General features: G+C 34.8%; 2 protein-coding genes across 8 annotated transcripts; one reads left to right on the plus strand and one right to left on the minus strand.

The window, feature by feature from the left end:
• The first annotated feature begins 8,140 nt into the window (after positions 1 to 8,140).
• On the plus strand, positions 8,141 to 12,025 carry LOC147389404 (Polynucleotidyl transferase, ribonuclease H-like superfamily protein). Of its 7 annotated transcripts, none has more exons than XR_015170437.1 (8): positions 8,141 to 8,461; positions 8,559 to 8,618; positions 8,772 to 8,884; positions 9,836 to 9,904; positions 10,077 to 10,128; positions 10,241 to 11,072; positions 11,214 to 11,378; positions 11,505 to 12,025. XR_015170437.1 is itself a non-coding variant. In XM_086417670.1 (6 exons), exons 1-6 carry the CDS (start codon positions 8,150 to 8,152, stop codon positions 10,376 to 10,378), a joined length of 744 nt encoding a protein of 247 aa, XP_086273796.1. In that variant the 5' UTR covers positions 8,141 to 8,149; the 3' UTR covers positions 10,379 to 12,025. The 7 variants fall into 7 exon arrangements, 1 of the variants encoding a protein (XP_086273796.1); XR_015170438.1 differs by having other exon boundaries at positions 10,241 to 10,397; positions 10,894 to 11,378; XR_015170439.1 differs by having other exon boundaries at positions 10,241 to 10,397; positions 10,948 to 11,378.
• A 731-nt stretch (positions 12,026 to 12,756) lies between these two features.
• Positions 12,757 to 17,883, minus strand: LOC147389405 (putative glucuronosyltransferase PGSIP8). The gene is made up of 5 exons (XM_086417669.1): positions 17,387 to 17,883; positions 14,183 to 14,438; positions 13,881 to 14,082; positions 13,496 to 13,643; positions 12,757 to 13,382 (listed from the first exon to the last, which is right to left on the minus strand). The coding sequence occupies exons 1-5, from the start codon at positions 17,674 to 17,676 to the stop codon at positions 12,842 to 12,844; spliced, it is 1,437 nt and encodes a 478-aa protein (XP_086273795.1). The 5' UTR covers positions 17,677 to 17,883; the 3' UTR covers positions 12,757 to 12,841.
• Positions 17,884 to 25,059: the final 7,176 nt, after the last annotated feature.

A 25,059-nucleotide genomic window follows, 5' to 3' on the forward strand; every position in this document is an offset into this window, starting at 1 on the left:
AGAATGGTCACTATGATGAGAAGATCATCCTCACAAAAAATCAGCTCAATCAGAAACTTCTAAATCCATCAAAAGTGATTTACAAATTATTAAAAAAATTGATAAAAAATCGACGATCCACATTCTAAATCACTTTTAATGGGGTTAGAAGTTTCAGATTGGACTGATTTTTTTTAGATGATCTTCTCATCATAGAGATCATCCTCACAAAAAATCAGCTCAATCCGAAACTTCTAACCCATATTTTGAAAATTTATTAATGTTACATTGACCCATATATATATATATATATATATATATATATATATTTATTTAAAATGTAAATAAAACCAATACTCTTTTTGGTGAAATTCTTCCTTTATTAAAAAAAAAAAACATTTCCTGACTGTATTCTAAATATTTTTAAAAACATGAAATTAAAATGACAAACCTTGTTCATGTTCAGCTTCTTTGAAAAGAGCCATGGAACCAAGCCGAGTCAAGCCATTCTAGCTGCGCCTATGTTAGCTTGAGATTCGTTCTCCAACGGTCATCTTTCCCAAGTCATAAATAATAGATAACGAAAAGAGAATGGTGGTGTTGGCGGGGGATGATGATGGGGCAAGTATGGCCAAATACTGTTTTGTATTGTTGTTGATACAAGGTCAGATCTTTTTGTGGTGGTGAAAGTGGGACAAATTTTAAAAATCCGTTTTTTAGAACGTTGGACCCAACACTTCTCTGCACAAAAATCCCGTCATAAACCTCCCTATCATGACTAAAATACCCTTCAAAAATTTCTGACCATGATGAAGTGAACGGCTGAGATTTCAGTGGGACCACCGAAGAATCCAGTTCTCGAGTAACGTCTTTAAGGAGATTGGTCAGAGATGTGTCAGCATGATTCCAGGACAACTTTGTCACCAATCATGGCCAGGAATGATGGATCTTATTTTTCTCGACCAAAACAGTACATCGTGGGGTTATAATTATTCCACTAATGTTGACTTTTTGACTTAAACAATCTTTTAAGTGGGACCCAATCAATGATTTTACCAATCACGTGGGTTTAATATGCATTTTATTTTATCAACTTCCGTTCTTTGGATCTTTAATGATCAACATCATTCTAAATCAATCCTACTAGAATATATTATAAATTAGTTAAGAGAAACAATAGATTTGATTTCTTCATTGTGACCTCATGAATGTTCAATCACGTCTCGCTGATCTTTTTTTTTTTTTTTTTTTAATTCTAAGCAAGTAAGAGGTAAGTGGTGAGTAGAGGTGAAGGTGGGTTCAATAGGCCCTCAACCCTAATCAACTTAGCTAAGTTGGCATTTTTAAATTCTCGTTGGTCCTATACGATATGGGTCTGTATGATTATGCATGGGAAATGGATGAAAAATTCTTCTACATTGTGATTTCATAAATGTTTAATCACGCTCTAGTTGAACCTTTATGATAAGGGTATGTACGATTACGCATGAAAAATAGTAGATAGATGATTTTTCTTATTTGTTTTCTTTGAAAAATCATTTTCCTATCCAAATCGAAAAAAATATTCTTCCCCCCCCACTTCATAGGAAAATCATTTTCCTATCTCCTAAAATTATTCTCTCATGATTATTCGTAGTGGTGTTAATTGATCCCACTAATTAACGTAGCTCAATTCACTCGAAAAGAACAAGGTTTAGGGCATTATCTTGAGGTCACAACGGTAGGGTTGGACTTAAAATTTTCAAACCCATTAGGTTCAGGCTGATGCTCACCTTAACCTTATTTCTAGTATATTTTATAATCATGTTGGGGTGACACAAAGGGGACACAGGGGTAACGCAATGATGTGGTGGCGTGCATATAACCATAAATGTTTTTTCGTGAAATACTAGTAAAAAAGCATCTCTGCGGTCAGAATCCAATAGATGACTCTAATGGATTTTGTCTCACTGATCCAAAGTCACTCCAATCACCTCCCTCCTCGCAATGGAGTAGTACCTATCAAAATCACTCTGACGCTTCAATTAGAGAAGCAGAGGGATAGTCTCAAAGTATTGGTTAGACCTCTGATCTCTCCAAAAAGATCTTCTCCTCAATGCTTACTATGCTACTTATTGATCCTGGCCCCCCTTTTCTAGTGGTGATCCTGGGATATCTCTTAATTCTGTAGATTCGCTTACCAAACGAAAATCTTTTGGATTGATCGTACAATGCTGCAGAGATCTCCTTCAAGATTTTTGGGATTGACGTGCACATATCAAGCTTACGGTTATTTTACAATCAGGTCTGTATTACTTGGTTGACTAGGTTTCATTTAGTGTTGTGATACCCTTCTAACCAAGCTAAGGAGATCTCTGCTTTGACCTGCCCTACTTGAAGGGCAGCGCCTCTATGCTGACATGCACCTGATATCACTTAATCAGTTTGAACACGTGTATGACTTAGATAAACTGCGCAATTATTTCTCTCTACAGCATCTACAGTTATGTATGCACTACCACGTCATTTGTGTCACTCCAACATCATTGTATATTTTATCAAATATGTTATGTATAATTTGATGTATGATTTTATAACAAAATAATTACAAAAAAAATATTCGATTTGGACCCTTATTTTGATGAAAATCAATATCAAACGATCCAATGATTTCAACAATAGTATGGATAGGATTTTTTTTATACAACTTGAGCTCGAACTGAACTATTTAATATAATAGGGGTACAAGGTTGGTGTTAGGTGCAGTCCATCTCTTTAGAGACGAACAAGGGATCAACAAAACTGGACCTCCATTGTCATCCCTAATTACCCCCCCCCCCCCCCGGCGCCCCTCAAAAAAAAAAAAAAAAAACCTCCAAAACTAAGATTTAAGTTTTATTTATTTATTTATTACATTTTCTTATCTACAATTGAAAGACAAAATTCATTTTTTTCAAGAATTTTTTCTTTTTTTTCATGAGAAGTATGTGCATTCCCGCACAAAGTCAATTCCCTTCCATCACCATAAAACGTCTTTCTTAGTTGTCCATGAGACACACAACCTAATATTTTACTGTGGGCTGTCTACAAATGAAATGGAAGCATATCCTTTGTAAAAATCCTATAGCACACTTTAAACGGTTGAGAGAGAGAGGTATTTTAAAAAAAAAATTAACATCTCAGTCTCTTATGATCATGACTTAGATCTGATTTACAGAAGAAAGAAAAATCATAAAACAAGTATTCTTTTTTATTATTTATTTTTATGTAGATCCACGTCTTTAAAAATGAATGATTACTAAACTTCCCCAGATTTTATGTTTGAGATCTAATTTTATCGTTGATGTGACACTCTTTCAACCGTTTAAAGTGTACTACAGGGTTGCTACAGAGGATCTACTTCCGGATGAAACCATGGTTGAAAAGTAATCCAACGGCTATGAGTCATGATGAATGTTGTGGTGTGGAATGGATTAGGAAAAAGTGTGTAGGTCAAAAAAGTTGCCATAGCCAGTTGGGGCGACATTTATCTTTTATTTTTCCAATGTGTTGGGTTTCCTCGTGAGGAAAGAATCGATGATCATAGAAAGTATCAACTCCCAAAGTTGATAAGATCTATGAGCTTTGATTACGTCTCCTGCCCAAAAACCAGCTTTTACCCATTAACTGTTAACTACTCAATAATCATCATTCACTAACTTGGGTTAAAAAGTAAATAAATAAAGAAAAAGTAAATAAATAATTGAGAGAGAAAAAGAGGAAGAAAGAGAAGTGGACTTGGAAGGATATCTGTTGATGGTAAGTCAGAATTTTCAAAAGAGTCCCGATATTTTTACTCAATAATTTTCGCTAACTCAATCGACGTTGACAAACGCACAGAATTATAGATCTTTTTCTTTGAGATACACAAGGAAAAATATCTATGATCATGTGCAATTGTCATGTTGATCGAGTAAAAAAATTTGAGTCTGATTATCGGGACATTGTATGTGATCACATTTGCCCAATACTTAAGATCACATATAGTATCCCATTCCTATAGAATAGGAGCGATGTCTATGTGTCATGTGTTTGGTTAGAGTTTTAAACACATGAGATTCTAACTGACAAAGTGACGAATTAATCCAAAATCCCTCAATTAATCATGGAATATGGTAACATTTTTATCCTTTCACCTCTAAAATTTTAGTTTTTCAACATTAAAACATCAAGTAAAATATAGGCATTAGAAAGAGATTGAACATGATAGGTTTTGATCAGAAATCTAATAAAATAATTTGTATAATCTTTAAATTTTTTTGATTTTTTTTACAAAACTTTCTTGAATTTATCCAAATGAAACCCTCACCGAATAATTACCGAATCCAAACTTTGTTACTATATCCTAAGCAAGCTGTTTTTTTACTGATCACATACATGTCTTATTCCTATAAAATAAAACGGTGTCTACGTGGCATGTGGAGTTCTAACCGCATTCGTCTACTAACCAAGCCGTTTTTTTAGTTGCACACAGCTTGATATGGTTAATCTCCAATAAAAATATGCCACATAAACACTGTATGTTACTATCGGAACGGTTTTGTATCGCGACTCTGGGCCCAAAAACATATCTACATCAAATGGCCCACGTGTTTATATTTGTGGAATCTTTTACAGGACTTGTGGACCAATCCTCGTTGGTCTAATTCCATTTTTGGATTGATCCTTTAGTAACCCGTGAATGGAGCGTGGATGTCAGAATGCGTGGAAAAATATGTACATTTCCCTCACCAACTAAATTACTTTTACAAGTAAACTTGATAATTTTTAAGAAATATATTTTAGAGAGATGGTATTGCCACACCAACTTTTACTAATGCCATTACAATTCCTACGTTTTCAAACAGTTGGTGTGGCGTTAGCAATAGTTAGTGTGGCAATAGTAACTATCATATTTTATTTAAGTAAATTATACCTTTTAAAAAAAAATTCATGATTTAGACTGTCAATTAATCCCACTAACTTGGCCCAGCCTGACCCAAAAAATATGGTCCAGGGACTGTAACTTGAGCCCACATAAGTAGAGTTGGGTTCAAAATTTCCAGCCCATTAAATCTGATTGGTAAAAAAGTAAAGAGACAAACATTGACAAATTTTTTTTTAAGTATACATGGACTCTTATAAGAAAAGTTAATTAGGGATCTCACAGAAACCCACCAATCACACGAGCTAACGTGCATTGGAGGCATCCCCAATTACAAAACTACCCTCGTTAGGCTTCACGCGATTGATCGTCTAAGATTCTATGAAATCTCAATTGACTTTTCATGGAGTAAAATTTCTTTCCTCTTACAAGAACTAAAATAAGGTTAAAACAAATGTTTTGTTATTAGATGGACTTCTTAGGGACCATTCTTTTTCTTGTTTAATTCTTCAAAGAAAATCGGGGATACTTTCAATCATGATGTATGCAAATCCTTTCAGCCCCAATCCGACCTAGGCCCATTATGGCCAGGTTAAGGTTTAGCCGACTTAGGTCCAATATGGGCCCTCTCTTTAGTAATGGGTTAGGTGCAAGCCAAATCCAAATTGAATCTGCCCATTGACAGTCATTTTCATGCCTCCAATTGGTCCATAACTTCGTTATAGTTTCATGCATCCTCTTTTTAAATTAATTTTATCTTCATAAAAGGAAGATATTCACACACACACACAAAAAATCAGTTTGGACAACTAGTTTGAACCGATTTTAAAACACTGTTGTTCCAAGGGGGTTCAACTCATGTTGGTTTATGTCATTGTAACTGGTTCATGGACATGTTTTAGTGCATTAGTTGGATGTATGTGTTGTGTTGCAAACTAGATTTCTAGGTGCCACTATGCCGATTTACCTAACAAATGCAATGAGTGCAGATTAATGAAAGTTTCCTAACATGTCCTAATCGAAATATAAAGCATTTGTTTTTCAACCCGTTTGAATTTGACTACATCAGCATTATTCAACTTTTTATCACCAATTTAATAAAGGATTCACTATGTTACCTCTTTTTATTGTCATGAGGTTCAAACCAAACATGCTTTACATTTGGCCGCCAATCTGAATGGCTATAGAGAACTTAAAGTCAGGGATGTCAATGGATCAAATCAGAATCAAAATCCATTATGTTCATATTCTAACAATACGACCAAGATCGAGTATTTGGTTTTGATAAAGACTGAATGATAGTCTCATATCATTTGGGTATCATGACTTTGGGCTATATATAAACCTTGGGTAATCCTCACCTTATAAGCTGATTTTGTGAGGATGAATTAGGCCATGGGCTTATCAAAGATTCTCAATATTCTTTGATGGATACTCGCACTGCTTCAGTTTCACAATAAATCACCAAACAGTGTACACCACAACCAGGGGTAGCAATGAGTTACTCACCTTATAAACCTTGGTATCATGACCTTGGGTAATCCTCACCTTATAAGCTGATTTTGTGAGGATGAATTAGCCCATGGGCTTATCAAAGATTCTCAATATTCTTTGATGGATACTCACACGTCTTCAGTTTCACAACAAATCACCAAACAGTGTACACCACAACCAGGGCTGGCAAAGAGTTGGGTCAGGTCGTGTTCGTATTGTGCTCAGGTGAAGGTATTATGAAAATTTACCAAACGCAAATCCAACCTATTTAATAATCGTGTCAAAAACTTAAACCCAAATCCAAATCCAACCCATTTATAAATAGGTATACCTGACCCAAATTCTAATATTTATTATAAAAAATAAAAAAAAAAAGTTTCATTTCTACCACCAAAAATAAAATATCATTATTAAAAATAAAGTCACACGATCAAAAACTAAGTTTAATGGTGAAAATTAACTTTTTTTTTAATCTTTTTTTTTTCAAAGTTCAAATAATTTTGTCCTTTACAACTATGTGGCATCAGATCATGTGTTTTTTTATGCCATAAGGTGATGTGGTTAGAAAACTTTTCTTACTAACTTTGTAAGGAGATTATTATTATTATTATTATGGATCGCCATATTAGGAATCATACCGTACATGCCTCTAGATTTCAACGAAAAATAGATTAAAAAAATATAAACAACTTAGACTCTAAAGAAAGTGTATTTTACTAAAATCTTAACTATTAATTATTTTAAAAAAAATTAAAACACCTTCTATATTTTATAGACTTTAAAGAAAAAATATATTATGAAAAAATTCTAGGAAATTCAAGTAAAAAATGGCTAATATAAAAAATTCTAAATAATTGTTGATGTATTTGATATATACGTTAATGACAGAATATATAAACGTGTCAATCCAGACCCAACCCATTTAATAATTGTGTTAGACGAGTTGACACTATAATTACCCAAACCTACTAATTTCGTGTCATATTCGCGGGTTATGTTAAAATTGCCAGTCGAAACCACAACTTCCTGATCTCATCACAAATTACCTTATCTAAATCTCTCCTACTTGATGTTAATCTCTTGTAAATACCAAAATATATGACCCGAATCAAGTAATTTGGTTGGGTCGAATCTGGATTCAGTTTTAGTAAAAGTGAAACAATCCGTATATGATTTTAGCTAATAGGAATGGAGTTGGATTTGGTAACGGATCTAGATCTAAATAATCAATATGGATCTGGATATAGATATACTCAGATCCACCCTAAACTTGACCAATTTAAAGCCCTACTCTAGAGATTTGTTGATCAATTATATTGGAATAGTTGACTTGCGTTTTCTTTGACTGAATCAAGTAATCATCTTTTCTCTCTTAAAAAGGGTAATACCTATATGATTTTGCCAATCCAACGTCTATAAATGTTTGTATTTATCAAATATGATTTGTTAAGAGTGAGATGATTTCTGTGATCACCTCGAGATTCATGAACTATTGATGGATTGATTTGTAGTTTCTTGAAGTCCTCCTTGTTCCCTATTTCATAGAGCTTCCGATGCCAAAGTCAAACAAAAAAAATACACAAAATCCAGAGCTGTTGGACTAAGAATTCATACATTTGTGTATACTAGTTTACCTCACAATAGAAAACGAATTAAAAATAACTTCTAAAACGATTTGACTTGTGCAACACGAGATGACTCGGACGAGTCGACTTAGAATTCGTGGACGACAAGGCGAGTCGAGATATCGGGTTTTAATTTTGAAACCCATACTATACAGTTCATACAGAGCAGATGATGCAGCAACAATTGCTACCGTTGTCAATCCAACGACCTTCTCTTCTTCCATGCAACAAACACTTGCAAAGAACTACTACCTTTAACAAGGGCTTTCCTGCCCTAATTTCTCTGCAATCGTCTTTAAACTGTAGGAATAGTGACCCTCTTAAGATAAGGGCAGTGTCCCTAGAAGAAGAAATTCCCCCAAATGCCCTCCGTCAGAAGAGTGACCCACTGTGGAGAGGTGGCTTCAGCTTAGGGGTAGACTTGGGAATGTCTCGTACTGGTGTTGCTCTCAGCAAAGGCTTCTCCATTCGACCTCTAACCGTAATAACTAACCCCTCTCTCTGTTTTATAATTATTATTATTTTTTTTAAATTTTGGTGTTGGAAGTAATTTTGCATTTTTCTATGAACTGGTTTAGGTTTTGGAGTTGCGAGGGCAAAAGCTCGAGCTTCGACTTCTCGAGATTGCACAAAGAGAGGTGCATATATTTCTGTGATTGATAATTTAATTAGTTTTCATGAATTGTTAGGTTTGTGATCTTTTTTTTTTTTTTTTTGGATAATAATTGGCTTTGACAAATTATCATTTTTAGCACTAAAAGTATATATTTCTTTTGATTATGAAATTGAAGGAAGTTGATGAATTCATAGTTGGTCTTCCTAAATCTGGTGATGGGAAGGAGACGGTGCAGTCGAATATAGTCCGAAGTGTTGCGGGAAGGCTCGCAGTTAGAGCTGCAGAGAGGTGATGTGCTCGGTTGCTGTTTGGTACTAATTAAATATGAAATATAGTTTCTATGATTGATCTCTAATTTCATGAATATGAACTTTAATGATAAATCGTTAGATAGTATTTGTCTTAAAAGACCACTTCCACTCCCATTCCCACTCCTTGACATACCCATTTGATTATGATCACTATTTATGTCTTCCAACATTGAAACTGATCCAGAGAAAGGCATTTCTTCAGACACATAGAATTCAAAATTGGTGTTGGAAAACACTATTAGGACGAGGGGCATGGTTATCTAGTGGGGAATCGGTAAACCACCACCTCTTGAATTATGGGGTGGCTCTTCATGTGTAGTCTTATTTTATTTCTTTGTTCAACATCTCTTGTTGTTCCCCTCTCTCGGATGGGATTATGTGGAATTTTATTCCCCCAGCCATCTGTTGGGGCTTGTGGAAAGAAAGGAGTGGGCAAATCTTCCAAGGAAAGGAGCATTCTTTGCAGGAAATTATCTTTTGTATCGGGGGTTTGTTGTTTTATTGGTGCAAACAATTTCATGAGATGTTAAGGTGTAATCTGGTGTGTTGAGGGTGATCACCCTCGAGGGTGTTGAGGGTTTATTTTGTTTGTTTTTCTTTTGTTACCCTTTGGCTTTTTTAGTTTGGAAACATATATTGTACTAGTGAAATTTTGTAAAAGATGCATGTTAAGTGGTAATTATCATGTTAGTTGCATGTTTCTAGTGTTTGTCACTAAGGGTGTCAAAGGTTTCTTTTGTTTGTTTTTCTTTTGTTACCCTTTGGCCTTTTTAGTTGGGAAACATTATTGTACTAGTGAAATTTTGTAAAAGATGCATGTTAAGTGGTAATTATCATGTTTGTTGCATGTTTCAAGTGTTTGTCTCTAATTTTAAAGAAACCTCTATTTTATTTGGGAGTATTGATTCCAGTCATCCTTAACGAACAGGGGTTGGAGAGTGTACTTGCAGGATGAACATGGAACATCAACGGAAGCTCTTGACTTCATGATCGATATGTAACTATTTTCTGTTACTCTTAATTATTTTAGGTATAAGTAATTTTCAAGAATGCTAATAATGAATGGCATAAGATGTAACAAGTTGAAGAAAAAAATGATTGATGCATTCCTACTACTTTGAATCTAAAGATATTACTTACTGGAGATAATTCGATCAACGCTCTTTCAGGGGTCTCAAGAGGTCTGCTCGCCACGAAAGAATTGATTCATATGCTGCCATGGTATGCAAGAAACTCTCATTTATTATTATCAATATTGTTTTTATTTTCACTAGAATTGTGTTGGGGAAAATTTTCATTTGTTCTTTTTTATTTCTTTACTTTTTGGATTTAGATGGTACTCCAGAGATATTTTTCCACGTCAGGTCAACGAACTGAACTTGTTCTTCCTAAGCAATTGGAACTTCAAGAAAAACTTCGACGAGGTCCACCCAAGGACTTGGATTTTTTCCCTGAAGAACTTGAGGGCTGAGAACGTGTTTCTGATTCTAGTATGATTCAAAACCTTAATGAATTTTGTTCTCACTCTTTTGGTTTACTTGTACTAGTCAAAATTAGTTATCAAAAGAGAGTAAGAAATCATCATTGAGGACAACAGGTCTTATTTCTTTTAGAGCATGCTTCTAATGGGTACAATTGGAGAAGGAACTACTGATTGAATAAATTCAAAACTTTTTTTCATTTTTTTGATCTTTATAGACATCTATTTAGTATGGGCCATGGGTCAAGGCTGAGATGACCAAAACAAGACATTTGAGGTTTGTCTTAGGTTTATTTCGGGTTTGCCCAGATTTTCTTGGTTTGTTTATCAAGACATCTCATTTTTTTCAACTGAGAAATACCCGACGACTGAGTTTTAAACTATGGTAATCACTGACAAATTGGTGCTAGTTAAAGTGCTCATGCATTGATAGGAGAATCATCTTTGAGGACAATAGGTCCTAATCATTGAAAGAATGTATTTACATAAAAGATTTTGTGTGCTAGATGGAGTGGGTGGTAAAGTATGGTTTATAACCCCATCCCTTTCTTCCTGCCTAGAGCATGACTCTTGTTATCTGTATTGTTCAACGAAATATGGAATGGAGGAGAAAGTCATCTTGTGAAGGTGGTTGTGTGAGATGCGATAGAGCTCAGAACTTCTGTTTTGAGTGTCTTAGGGAAAGGTAACACTGTTTTCCATTATTGAACGAAGTGTCAGCTTTTGAATGTAAATGGTTTTTTTTTTTTTTTGGTTTAAGAATGCTCTCTACAATGCCTTGAACGTTTGTTAATCCGTCTTCTTTTTAATGTATAATGAGATGAAGAGATTATGGAGAAGGGTGGTTGACAACAAATTTTGTAGTGATGTGGTGACCGAAACTTCTGTAAGACTTTGGGAGGACCTGTGATGTGTTGGCTCCCTTGAGACTTGAGTTCCCTACGACGTACTCTTTCCCTAATTTCAAGGGCTCCTTCATCAGCTAATGTATGTAAGTGTAATGTTTTGGGCATAACTGTTTTCAGTGAGATCTCTTCAGAGAGAGTGCCTCCCCTTCCCAGTTAAGACAATATGGTAATCTTCAAGCCTTCCAATGTTGTTTTCTTTATTTTGACAGCAATATTGGACAAAATTATTGCAATCACTTGATTAGTCAAGTATTTGCAATCCCCGATTAGGTGCATCATGCGCAAAGCAACAAAGACATAGTGGATCATTTGCTTACTCGGTCCTCTTTTGCCTTGGCTATATTGATTTAGTTCTCTTCATGTTTGGGATGACTTGGATGGTCCCACACTCGATATATAGCCTCTTTGAAAGGTGGCATGCCAATTGCCAAGGACTGCACTGAAAAGGAAGATTCTTTAGAGGACGATCTCCTTTGGTATGATGGGCTGTTTGGATGGAAAGGGAAATGAGCTTTTTCGAGACTGTGGAAGAAAGCATTGAGGCCACTGTTCAAGGCTATCTAGTGATTCCCTCATTTACTACTGTAGTATGTATTGGTTTTCAGTTTTGCACTATAAATTTTCTTTTTACCAATTTAAAAGAAGAAAAGATTATATTAGGTGGGATTCTTCGATACTAGCTATTCAGGATTGAATGATTAGTCAAATATAATGTTGGGGTTTGGTTGTACATTGATTTTTTATTTTGTTTGAAAATAAATTAGATCGCCAAATTAGATGGCATAGCTTGCGTAATGCCGAAAATATTATCTGAATTAAGTTAATGCCCATGGGTTGAAACTTATCAGTAAGGATTATTTTGTTCGGCACTCTCTGCCTTTAGTTTCTAGTGGTCGTCCCCCTCTCTTCCCTTTTTTTTTTTCATTTTTAAATCCAATGTGAAAAATTGGAAAATATATCGTCCAAGCAATCTTGCATTTTGAAATTAGTTTGACTTGTTTAGAAAATTTTGAAGGACACTTTGAATATCATAAATCATGAGATATATGAAAATTTTGAACCATGTTCAATTGAATGGTGACCCTTCTACTGGCATGGTTCATGCCCTAGATAAGCGTGGATCCAAATTTCGTCTTCATTTAGATAAAGACGCTTACGATGGTTCAAAGTTTTATTCCTTTTTGGAATGGTTCACTGAAACATTATAGTTTTTCGGCCAACAAGACCAGAACAATATTAATTCAAGAAGTTTCATATTGCCTCTAATTGGATAGATTGAGATCATCTCAGTTTTTTACCTGAACGAAAAATTGTCTTAAAATGAGATTTAAAACCTTGCATGGTTTTATCATTCAAGAAAACAAAGAGTGAACAAAAGGCATATTGTTTTCTTCTTCTTTCTTTGATGGTCTGCTAGATGGGGTGACCATAATCTTATAATTTGAATCACCACACAAGAAGTCAGAAGTTGTAAATATTTGTAATGAAAGAATTGTTGAGAATAGTATAATTAATGTATCATCTTCTCACAATGGTGAGCACTTACTCAGTACAGCTTGTTGAACCCAGGAAGCTGTGGAGATTCTCCCGATTTTGGCAAGAAGGAATCCCCCCTCTCCAAGGAGACATGCAAGCATGTCATTACTTTAACGAGTGATCCCCACACTACCGGTGCACAACAGAAGGCATAGAAGAATACTGCAAGGGCTCGAAAGACCCCATTATTGTACCAAGGGTATGCCATAACAAGAAGGGCACCCAAAATCCCCAACCAAGGCATCAGGACATGAATTGCTGGCAACAGGAAGGCATTAATCATGACTGAAGCAAGTGAGGAAGAGCCGAGCAAGTATAGGGCCCAACCGAGGAGTGGGTGCACCGTCCGAGGAATGAGTAAGGCGGGGACAATGTAGACGACTAGAATTGACCACATAGCTGTCATCTTAAGTCCTGTTTGGAAAGGCAGGCTCTTGTCATGTTGCCGGTAGCACATCTTCGACAGGTTGGGTCGTGTCAACCGTGTAATTACCATCACTGTTAGGTAAATCACTGATTGGATAAGGATCATGGATATGTCACCGCCATACCTGTTTATGATTGTGATCACAGGAAACCAAGCAAGGCAAGGTGGATGGTGAGAAGACAAGTCCCGAATTGGATCTTAAGCTAACAATATAACAATATGCCATCAATTTCTTACCCAAGTGTTTGTCGACGTTGCTCATGCCATGAGAGACCCAATGGCAGGACAGGCCATGACCACCAATACCAAGGCTTCAACCACGGGGCGCTTGGGAAGGTGATCACACTATTAGGCCCACAAGGTATCCTCCACTGAAGTTGAAGATCTGAACACAATGCAAAGAATTGTTGGAAAAATAATGGTCCAGAATTTGAAAATAAAAGTAAGAAAACAAGAGACGTTGAAGTTGAGATCTCCCTAGTCGAGTAAAAAACTCAAGTTTGGTAAAAGGGTTTCCAGCGAACGTTTCCAGGATAAAATGAGCCTAATCTCTTGATCACAATTTGTTTCATTGTCTTGCAAAGATGGAGCAAAGAAACCATCGAAATCAGAATTTACTTACAGTAATATGAAGCATCCATCTGGTAACCTAAAGGAAGTCTATAGTTGCCATCAAGTCTGGTGCCATTAAGAGGTGGATGGAACATTGGTTGATCAAGCAAGTCTGAGAAATAGCTAGCAAGAAAACCCTGGTCTGCGCCATCTGGGTTATGTCGCCCAATCTTTAATTCATGAAGCATGTTTTTGAACACTTCCAATGATGGCTGTGGAGTTGGAAAGAAAGGCTTGACTTAGCTCACACGTAACGACCCTTTTAAGCATAACTGAAGTGCATGGTCAAAGATATCGGTGGGGAGAGAATACCTGTAAGACGAAGAGGCCAGTGTGGAAGATGCAAGGGTTGATGAAGGCAGCACAGAACTGACCACATTGGAAAAGCTCATCGGTTTTTTGGAGGAAAAGGTTGTCTGAGTCGAGCATGACCACTCTGTCGTACTCAACCAGGCTCCATGCATAGAGCTTGTTAAGTGTCAACTTGAATCTGTTGTTGTTATCTTTCCCCATGTAGGGGTTATCCAGGTTTCGCACTCTTACTACCTTTGCTCCATCTTCTCTTTCACTGCATCAAGAAGCACAATTGCTCACTGAAAAAGAAAATTTGTAATTTTTTTTTTTTTTTCCTAAGCTTGCTTCGGCGTTACAAACTGAACAATGATAATATATAAAAAAAAAAAATTGAAATTTGTGTGCATGCATTCAATCAAATGCACTCTTGTGGTTGGTCAAAAAATAGTCGACAGTTTCGACCCAAAGAAGACTTTTCCTTGGGATGACAGTGACTAGGGATTCGGGCCGTTAGGTGATCCTGAACCCATCCCTAAAGAGGCAGGTTGAGCCTTGGAATAGTCCAAATTCCCATAAGCCTTAAGTCAGTAAAGTCCAAGTCTGGATTTAATGGACCCAGACCAATTCAGGTAGATTTTGGCTTTTTTATAATAAAAAAAAGATCAAATTCAATGGTCAAGAATCACCAATCAGGCTTGTTTTAATGCTTTTCCTAGTCCAAAGTTCATGGTTTCGATATTTTTCCTTTGTTTAGACAAAGAAAATATTTGTTAGAGATTTGATCAAGTATGTACACAGAGGCATTTAAACCATTTAGCATTAATCTATATTAGAAGACTGAGGTCAAGAAATGGTTTTGTTAACATGTGCCCTAAGATGTATTTAATGAATCTCAACAGTTGACCATGGTACACATGTTAACAAATCCTTAACTTAAATACATATTCAGGGGCAGAGTCAGGATTTTATTGTAGTCAGGGCAAATTATGGTTAATCGTATAATTGAAAAACTTGAAGATGATTGAAAATTTTGAAGATGAATGATTTTACGGAGAAATTTAGAAGTTTTTTTTTTTTTTTTTTTTTTAAAGTAGAAGAAAATGATATTTAAGTCATTTTCAAAAATTGGAGGGTGGCGAGGGGGTGTGGGGGACAAATGGTGAGAGAGAGAGAGAGAGAGAGAGAGAGAGAGAGAGAGAGGACGACATGTAATTAATTGAGAATATAGAGGTGTCTCAAAGTTGGGGCCTAAACATAGAGATACGTGTAAATCACTCAAAGAAAATTACTGCCTCTGATCCCACCACGTGGACCGCACAACGCGAGACAGTACAGAAGAGGTCATTGTCGTCCGTTATCCCACGGCACCTTCATATCTAACATATACTAATTCCACTTAAGAATAATACTGATAAATCGACTCCCCTGTTTGACAAACTTCCCTCAAACTCTCCCACCTGGCTGTGTATGAAATCATAGATTTTTCCCTCGAGATACACAACTGCACGTATTTATGGGGATGTGCAATTATGTATATCGAGAAAAAAAATCTATGACTCTATACACAGTCACACGCGGAGAGATAGAAAATCACAACTCTTATTAAAACCGCATATTTTAATAACTCTCTTTTAAATTGCGTTTGAAAGTGATAATTAGTTGGAGTTGGTGTTGGAGTTAGAGTTGGAATAGGAGTGGATGGAATTGGAGTTATTTGGAATTTATTCTAATTCTTTAAATGAATGTTTGATTTCATATAGGAATTCAATTGATGAATTATGTGCATTTGACTAAGATCCAATACGACTCCTTTATTACTTAAAAAGTATTGTCACGGTCAATAAAATTCAACCAAGTCAAGTGGATTTTATATATTTTGATAAAATAAAATAAAAGATTGGTAATTTAAATATTTATTATCTCAAATAAATATGATTTTGTGATGAACATATTATAATCCAGGACTTAAACTGGGTTTGGGTCAGATTTTGATTGTATACGTCCATATCCAAATTCAAATTTTTTTATTTCTATCTGTATCCGACTTTGATCTTATTAGCTAAAACCATGTATAGGTTGATTCGAAGTCAACTTGACCAAATTACTTGATCAAGTTCAGATCATTTTTGACTATTCAACATTTTTTTTTTATTTGTTGTATTTTTTTATTTTATTATTATAATTTATTTATTTTCTAAGAATTCATGTTATATTAAAATAATAGATAAAAAGATATTTTGAAAAATAAAAATAATAATTTTCAAAATAATATATCATTCGAATTTAGGCAGATATAAGGATAGATCCATATTTAACTCGGATTCGACTTAGTTTAGGAGACATCAACCCATATCTGACCCATATTTTTATTTGAATCTACTCCAAGCGTCCATACTCTTTAAATTCGAATTCAGATCACTTGAATTTTGGATAAACTCCAACCTATTTTATATCCTATTCTAATCATCTTATTTCATTAAAAAATTATAATTATTTAAATTGAAATTTAGATTATAAATAATGTAAAGTGAATTGAATGATTTACATATTAGATGACTTTGATGAATTTACTCAATTTTTGGGATTAAAATTTTTTGTCAAAAATTAGAAATCTCACCCACGTAGGTGAGAGTTGTAACTCCTCTTAAAATAGAAATTGAGAACCTTCTTAGAGTTTCAACACCATGAAATTGGTGAACCAACTCAATCAACTCTCACCAACTATCATTGCAACGGTTTTGTTAACGTGCGCTCCTAATTCAATAAAGACAAAGAACAAATATAGAGAGAAAGAAAAGACTAGGTCCAACTTTGAAGAAACCCATCTCGTAATAAGACACGTGGCGTTTTGAGACTTCTATGTTTTCGCCAAAATTTTGAAATACCTCGTTGAAAATGCCACGTGTAATTCAATGGAGCGGATTGCTTCAAAATTTTGAAGCAGCCTGACCGCTTCAAAGTTTTTTCCAAGAAGACTAAAGAGAACACTACCCTAACAGCGTGGTGTGCATTAGAACCATTGACGCTTTTCCTCGAGATACGATACATAGATTGGAGGAAAAGCGATGGTTATCTATATACAGTGTTGAAGGCACGCCTTTAAGATATTACCCTTTTTTTTATAACTTTTACTGCACAGAAATCGAGGTTCATTGATCCAACGGCTTTCATATGTTCTTGCTTTCAGGCGCATTTTAGAAAGAGAGAGAGAGATGGACTTACAGAGCATGAACCCAATGGATGGGAACGTCGAGAGAAGCAATGACGACAAGGTCTGCTTCAACTTTCAGATTCGCTAGAGATCTGAGCATCACACGTGTGGCAACGTAGAACTCATAGTCCCTCGGCGTTCCCATGTACATCATCGCCACGTATGCATTTTTATAACGCTTCCCTTGTTCTTCTTCTTCTTCACCAACACCAACACCAACTACACTTCGAATCGCTAACAACTCCACAACAGCTACAACCAACAACATACCCTTTAAAAACCCTAACTTCCTCTTCTCCATTTCTTCCTAATCTATCTCAGAAACCAAAAGAATCAAAGCACGAAATCCTTCAAAAAACCTTAAATAAATATAAGCTCTAATTACCAAAAAAGAAAATTTTATTTATTTTTTCCTTCTATCTTAAGTATCTCTAGAAGAAAAAAAAAATTGCAAAGAAGAGAGAGGGGAGGGACGAAGGTGTCTTCTGAGTTGTGTGTCTTGGACAAGAGTCGAAGCGAAGAGTAAATAAAGGATGAGAAAATGATACAACCAGGTACAATAGTATTAAAATTTTGTCTGCATAAATATCTTAATTCCCGGGTTATATAAAAAATTCCTGTCGATATCAAATCCTAATAAGTCTTGACTGGCTTTATTATTTTCCTGCCAAGAATAATCTTTTAAACTGTTGGATCTGTCTGTTTGGTGGAATACGTATACACGGTTTCGAACCCGATATTTGACTCGTTTGTGTGTCGGCCGAATCGAAATGTTTAAATCTGTACAAGAAAATAAAACGGTAGACCTCACGGGGCCACTCATTGACTCTCTCAAACGTGCCAGTCAAATCTAACGAGGGTAATTCTGTAAATTGAGGACGCCTTACATTACATGCGGGCTTACGTGATTGGTGCGGATCCCAGATTTTGTGGGTAGTTTAATGTCACAACGGGTATCTTTCCTCTTCCATTTTTTTTCTTAGGATAGCCCCTCCAACTGTACATATTACGTCCCGTCTTATTTGTATTTCTATAATACCCCCTTCAGCTTTATTGACTTTGTACTTCGCCCCTTCTCCAATAACATTCATCCATCTTCATTATTTTTACTCTTTTACCCCCCTCTCCCCTTTAACTCTAAAGGGATGCCATGTGCCTAGAGGCAAACTCTAGTTTATGTTATAAAATGTTTTCCTAACATATGCCCTAAGGACACATACCCATGTTAAGATGCATTAAATACACTTAGAAAATAAGTATTTGAAGATATGTTTTGTAGGGATATATTTTTTTTAATCGTATTTAATGCATCTTGATGTTCAGGTTATATATTAATAGAAGAGTCTAGCTGCCACTAAGGGTTATTTCAGATGGTAAGACGAGATTAGAATTGCTCCCCAGGTCGTGATTTCAAGTCTTTATATGTCCCTCCATATAAAATGACTACTTACATGCAGTAACACGTGACATGGTAAAGCAAGAAAAAAAAAAAAAGAGTTATGCTGGAGTGACTTTAAAATTGACATCGATTCAAATTTTGTTGGCATGGAGGTGTGGCATAGAACTATAAATGCTTTTCACACATGTCTCGTTGAAAAACATCCATGGTTTCGTATACACATCCACATCCACAAAGTGTGAATTGATGTCAATTGTAAAGTCACTGTATTATTTTTCTTAACAAAACTCATAATAAAAGACAATCATTGCCTTCCTCCAATGTTTATCCGTTATAAAGATTTATGGGGTAGTATCTTTCACATATTTTAAAGAATAATTTTCATTTTATTCCATTTTCTCTCTGTAGACACGTGATTTCGTCATTACGATGATCATATCTACAATGGTTTGGAGTCGCCACCATTCATTTTTGTAAGTGGGTGTGAATGGTCACCCGATGTGCATTTTTTAGAAAATGTGACATTTTTGACATTTAGTGACTCTCGATGGATAGGAACTAATCGAGCCTTGAGATTCGGGGTAAGTGGCTCGATTGGAGAAAATGGAAGGTGTTAGGCACCCTTTTCTCCCTACTAAATAGTGGTAACCTCAACTCAACTCGGTCATTTTAATCGAAAATACAATAGTAAAAATAAAGTGTCACGTGTTGATAATGTGTACCCTAAGTAGGGATTTATTTTTTGCTTAATTATAGGATCATCCCATTGAAGGAGATGATCCTTATAAACCTTTGCCTTGAGAAGAGATGAGGGGGATAATAGAAGAGGGAGGAGGAGAGGGTAGAGAGAGAGAGGGGGGAGATTGCCTTGAACCCACCTTGAAGCTTCTTTCTTTTTTTCTTCTTCTTCTTTGATGTCTTCTAAGGTCCTTAGTAGTTTAGGAAAATGTTATTTTTTTTGTGTAATTGAAGGAGTAGAGAAGAGATGAGAGAGGTGAATAGAGTATAGTAATTTTTTGTGAGACTTGGGGAGAGAGAATTATGAGTATTTTTGTAGTGAGAATTGAGAATAATGGTTGGTATTAAGAGTTGGGGAGAATTTTTGTAGTTAAAAGTTGGGGGCCATTTTTGGGAAGAAGATGAGGGTATTTATAGATGTTGAGGAGTTATTTTAGAGATATAATGGGGTGAAGTGAAGAAAAAGGATAGAATGGTTATGAGTTTGAGAGAGAAGTGGGTGTAATTTAGAGGAGATTGGAGGGTATTTAGGTAAGGAGGGTTAAATGGGTGAGTTTTGACCCAAATGGTTTGGATCCTACCCAATCCATTTGGGTGGGGTGTTTGGTGAGGTGAGTTTAAGATGGTGGTTGTGATTAAATGGTATTTGATTTAAGAGAATGAAAGATTTAAAGAGGTGGTTGATAATATTTTGGGAGGGTGAAGGAGATGATGCCAAAGTGGGTGGAAATGAAAGGTTGAGATAAGTTGATAGAAGAGGTTGAGTATTTGACTTGAGAGGATGGTGTAGGTTTAGGTTGTAGATGTGGGTTTTGTAGAGAATGATGAGGGTAGATTAGGGGAGGTATAGGTTAGGGGTGTGGGTAGATGTGTTTGATTTGAGAGAAAAGGTAATGGGTTGATGTGTGGGTAGATGAGATTTAAAGCAAATTAATGGGGTAGGTAGTTGGGTGAGGGAGGTGAGATGGGGTGATAACATGTGTCATCTTTGATTATCAAGATGGTGATTGGTTGATGTGGGTAGTGGTTGATGGGTTAGGGTTGTGGGTTGGAGATGAATTGGATATGGATTTGGGCTTAGGGGCTTTGGAGTGTTTTGGGCTTGGGTTATGAAATGGTTTTAGATTTTAGGAATTGGTTGGGGGTTATTTTAGAATGGATTTTGAGGGTGTAGGTTGGTTTTAGATTTTAGGTGATATGGGATTGATTTTAGGTTATGGGTAAGGTGAGAAATTGATTTAGGAAAGTGTTGAGGGCTTGTGGGTCTTAGGTGGGTTTAGATTTTTTTGGATTCGGAGATGGAACGGTAGAATGTATAAGAGGTGGTAGGCATCTCAAGTCTCATTTTTTTAGTTTTATTTATTTTTTTGAGATTTTTGAAATCATTGGTTTGATCGAGATGCCACGTGTTGGCAAATCGGGCCTTTTAGGCCCGTTGGAGAATTTCATCAAACATTTGGGTATTCTTAGATACAAAGGCGGTGCGGTGATGGTTTAAACAAAATAGAGGATAGGTCAAACCCCTTTGGTAGGTCTTTTAGACCATTGAGAGGTCTCAGGGGCTTCGGTTAAATTAAAACATCACTTTTTAGTGATTTGGGCTTTTGAAGCCCGTTGGCCAATTTTGTCGACAAATCGATGTTTTGAGTGGAACGGGGTAGATGGGAGCATGCCAAATCTTTTTGGTGGACCTGCTAACCCATTGAGAGGTGTTAGAGGCTTTGATTTGTCAAAAAAATTCATATTTCGATTAGTTTGGGCTTTTGAGGCCCGTTGACAATGTGAAAAGTCTGTATTTTTAGGCCCTTTCGAGTTTGGGCCCGTTCAAATTGGGGTGTTTACACTCTCTTCTCCTTTTTAAAAATACCTCTTCAATCATATTGTCTTTTCTCTTTTATTCTATTTTCAATAATACATTTCCAACTTTAATGCACACCTTTACTCTTATAACGTTTTTGTCGTTCCTCTTTTACTTCTTCAATCTCAAAAATGATGATCGTAGCAAGTAAGGATGGATCTAGGATTTTGGCTACGTGGGACAAATAAGACCTTATAAATTAAAAAAAATCAGTGTTATCAGTTGTAGGACATAAATTCTTACAAATTTAAAAAAAAAAAATCTTGTGTGAACAAGTGCTCTCATTGTAAATCTGTCCTTGAATATAAACATGGGCAAACTCTAGGTATATAAGAATATTTATTAAAAAATATTTTTGTAAAATATTTGTTATAATAAGTTGTTTTTGTGAAAAACACTTTTAGTTTTTAAATTAAAAAAATAAAATAATTTCAAAGACAATTAAAGCCATGGATATTGCTAAGGTCACATCAGATCTTGGACTTTTACCATTTTTTTCAAAATATCATCTTGGGCCTCCTCAACTGCGTCAATTGATGGAGACTAATTATCCCTTTCGACAATCTCAAAGTCATGATGATTAGAGACAAGTTTTATTAAGGTGGTGTTTGTTTGTACTATTTTTCGGCGCTTATTGTTAGAAAAAAAATTCAACATTTTTTATCAAAATAATGTATTTGTTTACTCCATATTTTCAACATTTATTGCTGAAAATAAGTGAAAAAAATTCAACACTATATTGATGCTGAAAAAAAGTGTTGAAGCGGTAAGTAGTTCGCTTTTTTCTGCACGGACAAGTATGTCCTTCATTTTTTCTTTTTTGATATGGACAAATATGCCTTTATACTTAAAAGGATATTACCTTTTATATCCCATGAACAAGTACATAAGCATCCCACAAATTAATAAACCCACACCGTGGCCAAATTATTTTATCTTATATGGGTTAAAAGTTTTGGAATGAATTGATTTTTGGTGAGGATGATTCTACAATGAGGAGATCATCCTCACAAAAAATTAGTCCATCCCGAAACTTCTAACCCCAACAAAACAAGTTCAAGAACCGTAAAATTATCCATTATTTTTTGGAAACCATTTTTGACGTCGTTAGAAGTTTTGGAATAGGTTGATTTTTTATGAAGATGATCTTTAGACCATATAGATCATCCTCACCAAAAATTTTCTCATTTCAAAAACTTTAACCCATATAAAACAAAAAAAAAAATTGGCTATGGTGTGGGTTGCCTTATTAATTCATGGGATACTTTTATAATTAGACATCCTTTATTTCCATCGAAAATTATTCATCCAAAATTAAGTTATTGTAATGTTAATTTCAAAATTTTGTGACTTGTATGGCATTATTGTTTTTAATTTGAAATTTGTGGACTTTTAGAAATAAAAATTAGTATTTATAAATTGCACATTTGAGTATTACTTATTATTTAAAAATGAATTGTATTTTAATTTTATAAAAAATAATATATTTTATTGTGTTTGATAAGAAATAGGCATTTGAAACATGCAAACAATGTATGATATGATTGTAAGGGTAAAAAAAGATAAATTATCAATTTCAGCAATGTGTAACAAACATGATTTAGCATCTAAACAAATAACTTTTTCAACACTTATAAGTTTCAGCACTTAAAGCTATTTAGCACTTATTTTTTTTAGTTTAACAAACAACACCTAACTCAATTCGCAAAATCACATATTCTATAAGGCATGAGTTTAAAATGACCATATCAATGTTTAAGGTAAATCGATGATTATTATTATTATTATATATATATTTTTAAATTAATTTTTTTTCGAAAGAGTTTGTAAGTTTTCTCCCATTACAATTCTTCCATGTAAAATTAACTAATAAAGAAAATTTGTTAGAAATATTATTATCCATATTTTCATCATTTCAAGTAAATCAAGTTTCTTCTCTTCGATTTTGGATTGATATTTGGCACTTAACCAAATTGTCACCTACCCTTGACTAGGGCATCACAATCTATAATGTGATTAAATGACCATATCTCTTGTTCATGGTTTTTAAACTTGAATAGATTCAACCCAAATGTTAATTGAGTTAAGTCAAATTGAAAATTCACGACTCAACTCCAATGATTCAAATAAAAATGTATTTTGAAGATATATAAGAAAAAAAATTAATTTTTTATTCTTCACAGAGATATTATATGTAGTTAAATAACCCGATTGAGGTTCTAACCCAGTTCACCAATTCGATGCATCTTGGATTGACTTGATGAGATTGGCAGTTTGATTTTTTTTGTTTTGGGGCGAAGTCACCTCTAAATCCAATCAAGTAGAATCAAATTGTTCGAATTTTCAACTATGCTTTTAAGTAAATAATTGTAAAGGGAAAAAAAGAAAGATAATTTAGGATTATGCTAACTTTGACCAAAAGTCAACATCTCTTTTTTATTATAAACTAAAGGAAAAAATACTTAAAGGACCCTCGTGAAAGGGTTTCTTTCTAAATGGTCCCTAAGTTTTGCGTGTTAGCTTGACAGGACATATAGTAAACTTTTTTCTTTCTTAGTGGTCCCTCGTACTATCGAACTCACCACTATTTACTGCAGAGTTCATCACTTTATATTTACTGTCGAACTCAATGCTTTTTTAATTACTGTCGAGTTCAATGTTTTTTAAAATAAGAAGTGGTGAACTCGACACTGGTAAAATCCACCCACTTTCAATTTTCGAGTTTTTTCAACTAAAATACATGGAAAGATCAACTCAAAACTTGAGATAACGACTTGTTTAAATGATTTCAACTCAAAAGAATCACTATTGATCATTTTTCATCTAAAATTAAGAAAAAAAACCCTAGTTTTTCACATATATCTTCAAAATGTTTGAAAAATCTTAGAAAATAACTAATTCTTCTTAAATCCTTTTTTATAAAATGGAATCTCCAAAAGTTGATTGAGATGTAAAAAATTCAATTTTTGAATGAAAACGTTGAGTTCAAATAGTTCAGACATTTAATCGTTAGAAATGTGGGAGACAAGGTCTAGGGATTATTTAGAAAATCTACAAAATGTCCTGCCAGACAACCACTGAAAACTTAGGGATTATTTAGAAAGAAATCCCTCCACAAGAGTCCTTTAAATAATTTTTCCTAAATTAAAAGTGAAAATTTGATTTTATTCAAATTTTGAAGTAAAAAAAAAAAAAGTGATCTTCAAAAAGTCCTGAATTCAAAACTTACTCAATTTCTTATTCCAAGGCATGGTTTTCAAACTTAATCTCTTTCTCATCACCCACTAATACTAAGTTGACTTCTTTTTTTTTTTTTTATATATAACGAAGGGTATCCAGGCCAGCTTGCACGCACCAAACTAGTCCCTACGCCCCGCACTCAGGCTATACCCGACTACGTGGAGCGGTGCATGGCCACCAAGATTTTTTATGGGTAGTGAGATTTGAACTTAAGACCATAGAAAGAGCAGATTCCTTGGCCCCAAGTTACTACCATTCAACCACCCCCTTGGTGGTTATACTAAGTTGACTCTCAACTCTTAATGAGTTATCTTATCTTACTAAAATCTGTAAATAATTTATTTACTTTTAAATAATATATGGCTGTGACTACTTGTGAGTGACTCACGAAGAATGACTCATGAAAAACAACTGATCCCTTTAAACACGAAAGTCAATATTTAATTCAT

The sequence above is a fragment of the Akebia trifoliata genome, chromosome 12 (genome assembly GCF_017979445.1).
Source record: "Akebia trifoliata isolate Shusen 1 chromosome 12, ASM1797944v1, whole genome shotgun sequence".
NCBI lineage: Eukaryota > Viridiplantae > Streptophyta > Magnoliopsida > Ranunculales > Lardizabalaceae > Akebia > Akebia trifoliata.

Excerpts from the sequence above, each read along its gene's own strand:
- LOC147389404 (XM_086417670.1), top strand. The coding sequence starts at position 8,150 with ATGATGCAGCAACAATTGCTACCGTTGTCAATCCAACGACCTTCTCTT. Across the intron at positions 8,885-9,835 it reads GCAGTTAGAGCTGCAGAGAG|GGGTTGGAGAGTGTACTTGC; the intron begins GTGATGTGCTCG and ends CTTAACGAACAG. Across the intron at positions 10,129-10,240 it reads TTGATTCATATGCTGCCATG|ATGGTACTCCAGAGATATTT; the intron begins GTATGCAAGAAA and ends TTTTGGATTTAG.
- LOC147389405 (XM_086417669.1), bottom strand. The coding sequence starts at position 17,676 with ATGGAGAAGAGGAAGTTAGGGTTTTTAAAGGGTATGTTGTTGGTTGTA. Across the intron at positions 14,439-17,386 it reads ATCCATTGGGTTCATGCTCT|TGAAAGAGAAGATGGAGCAA; the intron begins GTAAGTCCATCT and ends TTCTTGATGCAG. Across the intron at positions 14,083-14,182 it reads CTGGCCTCTTCGTCTTACAG|CCATCATTGGAAGTGTTCAA; the intron begins GTATTCTCTCCC and ends CCAACTCCACAG.